Source organism: Leptopilina boulardi, unplaced genomic scaffold (genome assembly GCF_019393585.1).
Source record: "Leptopilina boulardi isolate dan_hultmark-lab unplaced genomic scaffold, ZJU_Lbou_2.1 LbouV2_216, whole genome shotgun sequence".
Classification (NCBI taxonomy): Eukaryota; Metazoa; Arthropoda; class Insecta; order Hymenoptera; family Figitidae; genus Leptopilina; species Leptopilina boulardi.
Genome location: NW_026137770.1, coordinates 2375747 through 2390696, shown reverse-complemented (window position 1 = coordinate 2390696; position 14950 = coordinate 2375747). Strand labels below are relative to the sequence as shown.

General features: G+C 24.2%; 1 protein-coding gene across 1 annotated transcript in view; it reads right to left on the bottom strand.

Moving 5' to 3' along the window:
* Positions 1 to 846: 846 nt before the first annotated feature.
* LOC127279454 (pseudouridylate synthase RPUSD2-like) overlaps positions 847 to 14950 on the bottom strand; it is a 223618-nt gene continuing 209514 nt past the window's right edge. Inside the window, exons 7-9 of the mRNA XM_051301807.1 lie at positions 7137 to 7313; positions 6359 to 6668; positions 847 to 5671 (exon numbers count right to left, since the gene is read on the bottom strand). Of these exons, the coding sequence (XP_051157764.1) occupies positions 5178 to 5671; positions 6359 to 6668; positions 7137 to 7313 (981 nt within the window). The 3' untranslated portion in view covers positions 847 to 5177. The remainder of the gene's footprint in view (positions 5672 to 6358; positions 6669 to 7136; positions 7314 to 14950) is intronic.

Genomic DNA, 14950 nt, shown 5'->3' with positions numbered 1-14950 from the left:
TCAATATTATTTATCTTTAATACACATTTAAGTAAATATATTTAATCGTTTTTCTCTTATGAGTAGTAAAAATATATATTATATAGAATAAAACAATTGAATTTTATTATTAAAAAATTTTACTATTTTCAAAAAATAAAATTTTGAATATATGAAAGAGATTTTAGTAATTTTTTGACAAGTTTAATAAATTTTTTAAATTGAGATTTTAACTGATATTGAAGGGAAATATTTAATTTTAATATTTAATTGATTTTAGTTAAAATCATGTTTTATAACATTTATTAATGTCGCTTTTTTATTGTCAAAAATGCGGAAAATTTCTTTCAATAATTTCAATCATTATTTAAAATTAAATAATGAAAATAAATTATATATATTATATATACATTTTAAAAACCAATTTGTTTTAAAAGTATAAAAAAAAATATTTGTTATAATCAAAATTATTAATAAAATGTTTAAAATAGTATTTCACTACTTTTATATTTTTAATTACATTTCAATTTGACTTTTAGTGTGCAACTCAAATTCAAAGTAAAATAAAAACTCTCTGGCTTTAAAAATTGAAACAGGCTTTTTCTTAAAAGGATTACAATACTCAAGAATCTTTGATCTTTTCTCAAAAGTATTGTAAATTTAACGAATATTTTATTCATTCAATTTCATGTGAAATTAACTTTTGTTCTTTACTTTTTTTTCCATTAAGTTAATATATTTTCCTGACACTTGGAAATTGAAAAATTTTCAAATTTTAATTTTTTAGGAATTTCTTATACCATTAACATATTTTTTATTTATAAAATAGGAAAATAAAAGGAGTTGTAAATGAGAAGTCAAATAAAATTAGCGAACAATAATTTTCATTACGTTCATTGCATACAAGAAAATTTTCTATTTCTATCGATCCGTCGACTACAGCTCAATAATACAGTACAATGTGCGTATACAATATATATACAAAAGCGCTCGCTGAATTTACAGACCGATGTCTTCTTTGTGCCACTAATCGGGACTGTCTTTTTTTTCATTTAAATATCGTTTAGTATAATAAACTATACAAATCAGAAATAAATACACAAAGTTACAATCGATATTGAATTTTAAATTAATCAATTCGTATTTTGCAATGTACTTTAATTTTATAAATAATTCATTGATTCTTTTATTGATACTATACAATTTATCAATAATTTTTTCTTGATACCTTCGACAATAATAATTTAATAGTATGAAAAAAATTAATTATCGGTAACTATCAAAAAAAATTTCAATAATTGATAGCTTTAAAAAAATCATTTCAATAAATTTAGCTTCAATTCTAATATTAAGTAATCAGAAAAAATATCTATTAAAAGATAATTCTGATTACCTACTATCTAGAAAAAAATTAAATTTGTAAAAGAAGAAATTTTGTTAAAATTCATATACACTGACAATTTAAATATTATTATACAATAAAGATTTATCGATTTGTAGAGTTTATTGTACCACGTGAATTACTTACAATTAATGTAGCCATTACGATTAACGATGCTTCTTTATGAAGTATCAGTTGGGTTAGTAAGCACACACACTGTCTTTTATAATAGGTCCGTTATTAACACGAGCATTATTTTTGTTTTCTTTTCCTTTTTTTTCTCTTCCTCAAATAGCTCTGTCCTTACACAATTTTTCTCTACTGACCGTAAACTCTGATTTTCTAATTTATAATTTTTATACGAGACGAACACGATTCGTAATAAAATAAGATATTTCTAGATAAAATCTGTAAATTCTATTAGGGGTACCTTTTTTGTCGCTTTCAAAAAATTGATTTCACTCGTAAAAAATTTCGCCGCACATACAATCTCTAAAACGGAAACGAAAAATAATCTATCGCTAATTATTATTATTAATTTTTTATTAATATTATTATTATTGAAAAGCTTCACAATTTTCTCTGTGACGAAGGCAGTTAAATTAATTTGCCAGGAGCTCATAATTTTCCCTCGCCAAAAAAATTCATTAAAAAAATTGATATCTTAATTTACTCGCAATTATAATTGATAATAAATTTAAGAATTAATAATTAGTTGTAATGAAAAATAAATACTAATTAAATATTGTCATTCGAAATTAAATTTTAAAACAATTCTTCATTCAATTTGAATAATTAGAAATTGAATTTGTGGAATAAAAATGAGCTCCACTTGCAAAGAAAATAAAAATTAAAGTTGAAAGACGTGTAATTAATCATTGTTTTTCCACTAGTAAAAATCTAATTAATCGTATGTACATTCTTAAGTTTAATTAACAGATTAACGAAGCCGAGAAAAATGAACTGATCAAATCGACAACAAATATAGATGACAGGTAATTTTTTTTGGGAAATTTTGTTTTTTAAGCACTCAATTACTTTTATTCTTAGCGCATCTGATCGTGACGAATAGAAATATTAACTATCAAACTTTTGGAGTGCAAAAATGGCACCTTAAAAATAGTCAAATCTCTTTTTATTCTATTTTTCTTAATTTATTATGCAATAATAAATAAAAGAACAATAAATAATCACAATGAAAATATTAATTTATTTTAATATTTTTTTCTAAGTAAAATGAAATGAAAATTGTTGACTTTCATAATTTAAATCGATTTTAATTATTAATTAAATTTAAAGGAAAGCAATCATTAAATTGAACAAATGAATTTAAAAGGAAATTAATTATTTAAATATTGACTTCAACGAAGTCTAATTTATGAATTTTTAATTTTAATAATTCCAGTTTTAATAAAATAAAAATTATGATTTAAGAAAAAAATATGATAAAATTTTCAATTTCTCTGAAATGCGAAACAAAATAATAAAAAAGAAATAAATAACATGAACATTTGAAAGTAAATTAAAAAAAAAATGTTAATCACAAATTTTCTAGCGTTTAATTATTAAGCTCACATTGAGTTTGTGTATATTTTCTTTATATATAAATCGCGAAGACTGCTTTATTAAAAAAAATGAAGAATTTGCTTCTGTGTTTTTTTTTACAAATATATTTTTAAACGCTATATACTGAATCATGAACTTCGTGGAATAAATTTTGGCTAATGGATAATTTTCTTTTCTTTCTTTCTCTTTTTCTTTTTTGAATAAAAAGTACGCATTATCGAGATCACGGTGAGAAACCTTTTACATTTTGAGTTTTTAAAGGTATGCCTACGATATGATTGGGCACGATCATTATTGCTTACTTTGCACGATCATGCTGATTGTTGCGCCATTAATTCCTGTACATCTGCCATAAAAATAGATGCGGTTCTATCGCAGTTTCAACGTCATTGCTTCCTGCGTTTACTCGAGAAACATTTTTTCTTCTTCAAAAAGCCGCGGGTATTTTCAGTTCAATGTACATTCCAAAAGAATTAACAGAAAAAAAATTACATTTCCAAATATTGATAAAATAGTTGGTCCGTTTTATTACAATTTTTTTATGTATGTAATTTTCTTCCTATTAAAGTGATTCGCAACAGTCTATAGTTAAATTTCGATTGAAATTTTTTGCTAAATATTTGAAAAATTGTTCAAATAAGAGAATATTAAATTTTTTTTCTCGCAAATTCAATAATTAATTGTAAATTCGTAGACTTAATTTTCACGAAAAATACCTTTTTCACATTGTAGTTTATAAAAGTTACAGGAAAAGATTTCTTATAATTTTTTATATAATTATAAATATTTCTTATAACTTTTATATAGTTATAAATATTTGTTTTTAATTTAAAAGGATAAATTCATGGAATATTGTTGAGTCAAATATTTAAAAAAAAATTTTGATTTAGAATAAATCTCAAGGTTTGAAGTAAAAAAAATTTTTTGTAAAAGATTAATTTAAAAATAAAATTTCAAATATCTAAATTAATCAATCAATTACAATTGAAATTTTATTCAATTATACGGAGAATAGAAAAAATGTCATTGGAAAATATAAAGATTAATGTTGATTATGTCGTTTATGCAAAGACTCTCATTGTATCTTTTTAGTTAAAGAGGGATTAATAGAATTCATTGATTTCCAACTTGACAAGGTATTAAGATTTTATTACACTTAATGTTGAAGGAGAATTGTGTGGTATAATCGTCTGCAATTTTGAACTACAAGTCATCATTAAATTACAGAAAAAAGTAAACGGAAAAATTAATATTGATACTTAAGATTTTACTTCGAAAACGCGAAATATAAAAATAAAATAATAATCTAGAACCTAAGTTTTGAAGTTACAAACAAGTAAACCAGTATTTAATTTAAATTTAAATGACTTTGTATTTACAGTAATTGTTAATAGAAAATATTCATACAAATATCATTTGCAGAAAATAAGAAAATATTTTTTATTTTTTATTCGTTCTATATTTATTTTTGCAAAAAAAATTAATGCTTACTATTTTTTTAATGTTACAAATAACATATTATATTTCTATAATTTTACTTTGTAATTAATATTACAAATAATATAAATTTTTTATTAATATTATTTGCACTAATTTTTAAAATTTTCCGATTCCAAAAATTTGAATTTTACCAACAAAGTATTTAGAGTGAAAATTAAATTTTTCTGAATTTTGAATTTTCAAAAATTTCAAAAAATTTAAATTGAAATCTTTATTTTATATTTTAGTAGAATGAATTGAAAGAACTGTTACGGGCGAATCATTTTAAGAATTTAAAGAAATTTTAGTCCTTATTTGAAAAATATTTCTTTTTTAAAACAAAGGCTTATACTCGAATAATTAATCCCATTAATGTAATTTTATGTTCTCGAGATAGACGCGTGTACAATTAAAACCTTGATTGCTTGTGTACATTTCTTAACGACAATTTTGTTTTTTATCAATTTATTTTGGAGCTTTTTTGTGTGTGAATAGAGAAATAAATATTTCAGTCTTGCTCTTATATTGTGCAATTTAAATTTTTTATTTGATTTCACGTGTGTTTGTTAATATACAGCTGAGAGAGAAAAAAATACTTTTTAATTTTCTATACATATATGTATATATATATATATATTGTCGATATACAAGAAATTCGAACAAGCAATTAAGGTTTAGCGTGACTCGCGAATTGATGGAAGGCACGGGGTAGGATATCAAAAGGGTCAGAGGGTTGTAATTCTCGACAGTTTTCGGGAATTAATGATTCGAACTATCGCTCGTCACCAATCCAGTCACTAGCCGCCCACGCTGGTAGGGGAGTTTCGTATTCCCAACCGGGGCCACAATAACGCCAGGCATGAAGATACATCACCAAATCCGAGGGTTTTGGATCTCTGTATTTGACTTTGCACTCGTAACAGTGTGGATCGACGGTTATCTTATCGTTTGCGAAAGTACTATCTGGTGGTTCAGAGCCGGTTTGTGTGCCGACAGTAACTTTGAGAGACTGCTGCTGCTGCTGTTGAGTTTGTGATTGCTGTTGTTGTTGTTGTTGTTGTTGTTGCTCCGTCTGTTGCTGTTGTTCCTCTTCTGAATGGCCGGGTGTTGAAGAGGGTGAACCTTCTTTGTCGCCTGGTGTTAAAGCACGTTCCAAATCGAGTTTTGGCTTGAAGAGACTCATGTCTGAATCGCCTTCCATTCCCAACCAATTCTCCGCATTGTGAATTCCTATTAAATCTCTCACCAATTCTTCGTCGGTCTTGCCTAATAATCAAAGAAAATGATATTAATTTGAATAATTATATTTTTTAGTTTAATGAAAAATTGATTCTGGTTGAATAAATTTTGCCAATTTCTCAAAATTTTAATATTCAGTTAAATGAAAATTTAATGGCAAAAATTATATTAATAATTTTAAAAAATAAAAATTCGAATAGATCATGAAATAAATAAACATTCAATTTATTAAAAATTTGCATTACATTTCTCTCAAATTGTCAATAATATTCGATAAAAAAATATTATTCAATGAAAATTAAATCAAATATAAATTCTTCAATATTAATTCAGTTAATTGAATATTCAAATTTATATATTTCTGTAAAATATTAATGTGACTAATCACAATAAATAATATATATTGAAATTAATAAATAATCCTCTAAATAAACATTGGAAAATTTAATTCCTATCTTATTTGCATATTCTGAAATTCTGCCATATAAAAATTGGTTCAATTGAATGATTTTCGATAAAATTGTTCAATGATTTAAAAAAAAAAAAATTATAAGTTTGAAAATAAACTAAAAATTTAAAAATTACTATAACAAAGAGAAAAATAAATAAAATTTATAAAATAAAGTAAGAACATTTTTCTGAAAAATGCAATTAAATTCAAGACGATTAATATTACAAAAAAAATAAGTTTTCAATGTTATTAAGGATATTTACCTATATTGCCACCCTTTCCTTTTTGTGGACCGAAGACAACGTGATTATAAAGAGGATCATTAACGACCGGATAACCAAGATACTGAAGATGAACTCGAATTTGATGCATTCGACCTGTTTGTGGTTTACAAAGGACCACAGAAGATTTTCCATTATAACTGAGACGTTTGAACCTTGTCATACAGTCCTTGCCTTTTTCAGATACTTTACAAACGCCTATTTTATATGAGACGACCTCAATTGGTTCCGAACAAACAACTTCATCTTCTGGAAATTCGCCTTCCACTCGACACACATATTGCTTGTGAACCTAATAAATAAAACAGGAATATTAATAATTATTGATATGAAAGAAAAAAAAATGTTAATTGTAAGTTATAATTAAATTAAATTTTTTTTAAAATCTAGGTCAATTTTAAGTCATTTCAATTACTTAGCTTCAATACGACTTATTGATATAATTCATAATAAATTTAAATAATTACTTATTAATCTTAATGGCTCAAATAATTTTACAGATAACTGGAAGTAAAAATTTAATTATTACTCTCTATCTTTGATTGATAGTTTTATTGGAATTATTGACAACCCAAGATAAAATTATTTAATATATTATTTTATATTCTCAGTACTCTCTTTTGAATTAGTGACAATTCATTCACTAATTCAAATTAGTAGAAATTTTAACATTAGTAAAATATTACTATTTGATTCAGTAATTCTAAATTTATTAAATTATTTATAATTAATGTTTCATTTATATTCTAGTAAAAAATACCTGTCGATTGCGAATTTGATGTTCCATTTGTCTTGCTTTTTTTGGTGTTCTTCCAAAAAGAAGAATTCCACTGGTTAGTCTGTCCAGCCTGTGAATTGTTCGGAGATTCTTCAAATTGTACTCCTTGGCTAGAATGAAGACCACGGTATTGTGCCGATATCGACCGCATGGATGAACCTGTAATCACAATGATATCTCACTGAATATACATATCCCAATTTAGATATTATATTGTGTATTTGATTCAGATAATTTTATAATATATGTCATTAGCAATTTTAATTATAGAAATATTTCAATCTATTTAATTGCATTATTATTATATATTCATCAGGAGTATAAATTCAATTTGTTATTTAATACTCCTGATATATATTCTATATAAAACAGTGTATTATCGGAATAATAATTTGTCATGTATATTTATATTTTAAGTTACATTGAGTTTATTTATGTTTCTTTTATTGTTTATGGTTTTATTTCTATATGGTTTGAAAAAAAATTAATTACACATCATTTAAAATAAAAAAATTTTTTTTTTTTAATTTCACAAAACTGCAGTCACATAAGCTTCTCTGTTTTATATATATATGAAAACTCTTTATTAAAATTTCTATGGAGAGATATTTTCACATGAAATTATATACCGCTATGGTGAAATTTAAATTTTCTTTGTGAAGTTTTCGTTTCGCTTATGAATGCCAATTTTTTTTTATAAGCAGAAAAATAAAAAGAAATAAAAGGAAAAGGTGTTAAATATGATTTTAAGAAAATCAAATTATTTTTTAGTTAAATTTATTTTTCTGTGTGTTTTCTATTTTTTTGAAGGGGTTTTTCTTTTTCATTTCATTAAACTATAAGAAAGTAAAACAGTTGCGAGAAAAAAAAAACTGAAGACAAGTTTCTTCACGATTCTACTTTGCGTGTTGCGTTATAACCACCAGGTTATCATCCCCTTTTACATGGAAATAACTGTTCATATTTCGAGACAGACAGGGTGTTACTTCTCAAACTCAGGGTACAACATTCGTGTTTCTCGACTATGTAGATTATTAAAATACCAACCGTTATATAGATACAATAAAAACTTACTTTACGTGTTTCGTGTTTACTTTTTGTTTATTTTTTTATTTTGTCAGAAAAGTAATTAAACTTGATGTTTAAGAAAAAAAAAAAAAATTATACTCTCGCGAGTAAAAAGAAATTGATTCATTCATTAAATGAAATGTCAAAATTGTAAAATTCCTGTTATCTGAAATTATGTTTTTTAAATATTAATGAATAAAATTATATTATTAATGAACAAAATATTGCGAAATTTTTTCAAACACATACCTTATTATATTAATAATATTTATAAAAAACAAACTAATTTACTCCCCTCTTGTTAATATGTAAATTATTTTTCGAAAAGAACAAAAAATAATAAATTGAAAATTTATCGAGTTACCGTTAGAAATAATTGTTTAGTGAGTTGCACAAAATACTTATAGTTTTAGCGTGTCATTAAAAAATAGTAGTTTAAACAACTTTCCCTTTTACAATTTTATTTTAAATCTAAACAACAAAAAAGACAATCTTACAGTATATGTAGGTATATTATGAGACAGGTTGTTAGTAGATAAGAAAATAAACATTTTTATGTTCTTTGCTCAATGGCCATGACAATCCTCTAAAAAAGGAAGAAATATTGCTAGTTTTTATTGCACAAGGAGAAATGCATTTTTAATCAAGGACACTGGTGTCATTTTGTGAAAAAAAAATTGAATAATAAATTTTAACGCCAACATGAGCTAAAAAAGAAGTTTATAACAAAGTTCAAGGAGATCTAGAAAGAAAAAAAAATTATAATAAAAATTAAAAGATTCTTCTATTATATTAATTCGTTTTAATAAAAAAAAGCATTTAAAAAAAATTTGTATATGTAAATGACTAATTAATTAAAAATAAAAATTTCAAGATAAAAGGAAAAAATTAAATATTTTTTTAAACATTCAAATATAAAATAAAAAAGTCAATTGACAACTTGAAAAATTATTTTCTCTGTATTCAGGTGAATACAGGAATATTATTTATATTGATTACGGATTTTTTTAATTTTTAAATAATGAAGCAATCTGGTCTATAAATGATTTTCGCTGGAGTGACTCAAATAAAAAAAATTTTAAGAAATATTTTTATACAAATTAGACTTATAAATAAGGAAGGAAATAAAATTATGTAATTAATTACGAATTTGTTTATTAGTGCATAAACCACGACGCGCCGCACTTAAGAGTTAAATCTGCTATAATTATATACCTAACAGTACAACCTGTTAGAAAGATCTATATTTTTATTTCACTTATATATCATTTTTTACATTGTATAATTGAAACTCATACATGCGGACATTATAATCTACTAGATTTTAATTAACGTACACTTTAGAGATTGAGGCATATATATTATAACAAAAAAAGATTTTTAATTAATTATGGTTATTAATTATTATTATAATGATTATAAATAATATTAATATTGTTAATTGTAGATATATGCTTCAAAAAAAATTTTAATTAAAATAGTGACAATATTTTACCACTTTAAATTTATCTACTTAATTTATTTTAAATTTTTTTAAATTTTTTTAAATTTTATTGTTTTATTGATATAAAATTATGTTTTAAAAAAATATTTAAATTAAAAAAAGACATGTTTTTAAAGAAAAACCCCAATTTTAAAAAACTCATCATAGGCGATTTGTACTCGTGTACTTTAAAGGTTAAAATAGAAATTTATAATTTTACACATTATAGAATTTCATTTTAAATAATAAATCAAAAAAGTCAGTCAAATTAAACGAAAAATTATTAGATAACATTATTATAACTTTTAATCAAAAGAGATTTGAAATAATATATCAAACAGCGGCAAGTATAATTGAAAAAAGAAAATTAAACATGTTTTGAAATATGTAATTTTTTTAAATTTCTTTGATAAATTATAATCATAAATAATAAAACTGCTGTCATGTTATATTAGTAACTTTATATTTATATGTGTTTAAAAATTGAATTTCTAAAACTGTTTATTGTCAGGATTTTTTTTATTTTTTATTTTCAAAATAGTTTCGTAATATTAGATATTGTATAATAAAAAAAGTGCAAATAGATAAATCGATGAGTTTTTAAAGCTTCTAAAAATATAATCATAAACATTTTAAAATTGAAAAATTGTCTAATAATACACATTCTGTATAAGATTTTTAAATATTAATAATTCAATCCCTTAATAATATTTAATCGTAAAATTTTTGCAAATAAGTGTCAATCGATACATTTTTAAGGCATCTATAAATTGGTTACTATATATATATGTAGTATAGAAGTTATATAAAAATTGAAAATTTTACTTAAAAAAAATGCATTTTTATTTTTATCAAATTTTTTTGCAATTTGGTGTAAATGGGGACAAAATTGCTATTTTTCACAAATTACGTAAGTTTCTTCGTTTAAAAGTTAACATTTGCGGGTTTATTTTTTTTAACTTGTTATTTACGTTCCCAGGATTAATTTTATGCAGCAGAAAAAAATTTAGATAAGCTTTAAACGCATGAAACTGACTGTCCCCATTTACCCCAAAATTTATAAAATTTCATAAAATTTGGGGTAAATTTGTAAAATTTGTAAACTCTTTGTTGTGTAACTCACTCATTTTTGCTTTTTTTAAAAAGTTAATGTAAAGAAAACTTGTTGTAACATATCATCTTTAATTAAAAAAAAGAAAGTTGAAATATATTTAATATTTTTATTTTAATACCACTTTATTTGAAGCTGTGCAAAGCGCGCCAAGCAACCCCGGCCCGGGGTTGCGTGGCGCAGGAGTGAAATTAAAATTAAATTATATGATTTAAAGTTTAAATAATATAAGACTTAACAAAATAAGTTTTGTACTATAATTTTACAATAAAATTATTTTAAATTTAAAAATTAGAAAATTTTATTTAAATTAAGGAGGTTCGGGGGATCATTTGAGGGGCAGGCAGGGAAGAGGGAGTACCAATGCTTCAGCATACGAATTTTAATTTCATACCAACATAATATCGTTAATGAAAATATGCATTTACTTTTATTCTATTGTATGAAACACACCTAATTTAATTTATTTAATTATATTTTAATATATTCTTGCATATAAATGTGTATAATTGTGAATTTATCGTTAAAATAATTTAAAAGAAATATAACATTTGGCTGCAGTTGACTTGGCAACGCTGCATTTATTGTGTAGTGTTGGCTAACATGAGTAAAACTTTCGTTGTCTATTTTCATCTCAGTCCGTCGTAGGTTATCTCATTTCCTTTCTCGCTTACTCTGTCAGTGTATTTGCTGACAACTTCACATAGTATGCGCGTGTGTTGTCAAATGTCAATTGACAAACCTAACCCCAAATAAAATGCAAACATGGAAAGTGTTCTAAGGTATAAAGGCAGATTTATTAATAAAAAACAATTAGATAGGCGTGTTAAACAATTTTCTTTTTCAATTTAACACATTTTGTTTTTTATTACATTACATTTCGTATTTCAAATTATAAAATTACTTTAAACCATAGAATTGTTATTGCAAAAAATATATCTATTTATTAAATATAATTAATTTTTTTTCAATTAAATTAATAATTAATAATTATGATTATCATAATCATAGCATTAAATTTTTTTAAATTAATTATCAAGATAAAAATTAATTGAAATAGCTAATATTGATCATTTTAATATCCATTAAGATTTGTTATTTATTTTTTTGTAATCGATTGTTAATAACTAAATTTATAAATTTTTGTAAAAAAATAAACCATTTTTTAACATTTTTTAAAATTTAATATATTAAGTTAAAATTGTTTTTTTTTTCATAAAAACGTTTAAAATAAAAGTTTGTATTTTATTGTATTTTTGAATTCTCGCGGGTAAAGTCAACGCGTTGATCACATTACAGTGTTGCCGTCGTTTCAATGCCCCTGTCCGAAATACTGCTTGAATGCATGATTTCTAATTGATTTTTATTAATTATCTTTAAAACTATGCGGTGAAAATACAATATTATTAAATGTTTACAATCAGAAATGTTTCCGCTATTCAATTCAAAGTTTTTTTAAACAGTGTAACCTTTTTTTATGCACTTTTATTGATATTTTGTCTCACCTTAGAACACTATCCCATAAGATCCTATGTATAAAATGTGAACTTTGACTTCAATTTTCTCAAAAAGTATACGGTAAATCATTTTCATACTTGGTGGAAAATTGAATGGCATCCCAGACATTAGGAAAAAAAATATTTCAAAATTTTTTAACCTTTTTCAAAATACCCCCGAACCTCCTTAAATGAAATCGTAAAATTACCAAAAAAATATTTTTTTTTTTTTAAATAACGCTGTGAATATTTAAAACCCATTATTCGGTTAAATTTGTTGAATAGGATTGTTATTAGTGCTTATTAATGTGTAAATTTCATATAATCAACTTCATTTTATTAATATTTAACGAAATTTTCAGATAACCGCGCCACCTAACCCCGAATGTACTTTTGAAATATTTATTAATTTTTTATAAAAACTGTTAATATAAATCAAATGTATAGAGTTCAAAACTTAATATTTGAGCTCTTCTAAAATTAATTTTTTAAAGAGATATCACAAAAAATGAAGAGGTTAAAAAATTACTTTGGAGTGCCAAAATCAGTTATTTTAATCTATACTCCACAATAATTAATGAATATTAATGAAATTTTGTACAAACTTACTGTTCATCAAGTACTTTAAGCAGAATAAAGAGAAAAATTAATGTAACTTAACACTTTTGAATAAACTCGAGTGCGCCAAGCAACCCCTGTGCCAAACAGCCCCGGTCTCCCCTATTAAGGGATGCAAAAACTTGAAAAAAATTTGTAGTAGATATATAATAGTTGAACCAATTGAAATTTTTTTTATTTTTTTTTATTTCAGTATTTTGTCCCGCATTTGAAAAAAAACAGTTTGACTTTGATTTTCAAGTTATTAAGCATTGAGCGATAACTTTTTTTATCTCGCTGCCAATTGTCAAGATAAAAGCTTGGCAATACTCAAAACCTCTTGCAGGTGATCTGAGGTGAAAATATTGAAGTTGAATTTAATTTCAAAACTGTAAATTAAGCTCCAAAATCTCTTGTCCACATTATTTACCCCAACTGACTTAGAATTATAATTGATTGTATATTCATTTAAAAGAATTTTATATAAGCTTCTTTCTACTAAATTTATCATTCAATAAAATGACTACCTTAGTCAAGTTTTTGAATAGCAAAATTTCTTTTTTTTCAAAACTTTTTAGACAAAATATATTTTATTGTTTGCACAGTAAACTTGGTTGTATCTTTTTCTATTGCAACGTTTTGATGCACATAAGTTATATCAAAAAGAGATCGTTTTGTGTATCATTTTTAGAAATGATACACGAAACGGTCTCATTTTTTGATGCAAAAAATTTAATCAATTTATATCAATCATGGCCGAATTGAATCGACTCAAAATTAAACGAATTTTTTTCAGATATTTTGGTAATAGTATACAATTGCGGTGACCATTTCACTATTTAATTTGAAAATGAAAATAACAGAAAATCAAAGACAATGTGCAATTCGATAATTAAAAAGTGACAGCTTATAAACATAACCTAAAATGCATGAGAAAAAATTTGTCGATAAAATCAATATAGCCGAGCTTTTTAGAAGGTAGATGGCAGCACTCATCTATTTTCTTTCTTTAAATTTTTTCTGAATCGTTTTTATAAAAAGCAAAACTGCCATCTACCTTCTATAAAGCTCGGCTATATTGATTTTATCGACAAATTTTTTCTCATGCATTTTAGGTTATGTTTATAAGCTGTCACTTTTTAATTATCGAATTGCACATTGTCTTTGATTTTCTGTTATTTTCATTTTCAAATTAAATAATGAAATGGTCTCCGCAATTGTACTATTATCAAAATATCTGAAAAAAATTCGTTTAATTTTGAGTCGATTCAATTCGGCCATGATTGATATAAATTGATTAAATTTTTTGCATCAAAAAATGAGACCGTTTCGTGTATCATTTCTAAAAATGATACACAAAACGATCTCTTTTTGATATAACTTATGTGCATCAAAACGTTGCAAAGATTTGATGCAATTTTTGGTCTCAATTTGATACTTTTAGGAAAACTGTGTGGTTGAATTTTTCTTTTTTCAAAAAATCAAATTTGAAAATTTTCAATAACTTAATTTACTATATATGTGAAAGCAATAAACTTATTTAAAAAAATGAAATATAGTAAAATAAATAAAAAATAATTAAAGAGCATTTTTCTAAAGGGCAAGTATATATATTGAGAACGAGTTATTTCACCTGTAGGATATTAGAGATAGTGATTGGTAGCAGATTGTCCCAGGGGATGAGCGCAGAAAGTGTGAGAGGAAAAGGAAATGGTCAAAAAGAGTTGTAAAGGACGTGTTTCAAGAGAAATATGAGTATTTGAGAATTTATGAATGTGTGTATGTGTGTAAACTTTATAAGTATTTGTGTGTACACTCGACCCATTTCTTCTGGCCATTCGAGGAAAAAGCAATCGTTTTGACAAAAGACAACCGATTTGACCCTCAAGTGTTCGAGGATGTTTCACAGACGACAATGTTGGATTCCAGATATGGATACATTCGCCAAAATCCAAAAAATTCTCTATATATTTTATTCTGCAAATAATTTAAGATGCAATTTTTAGTTTTCATTTTAATTTTCAAGTTATAAATAAAAAAT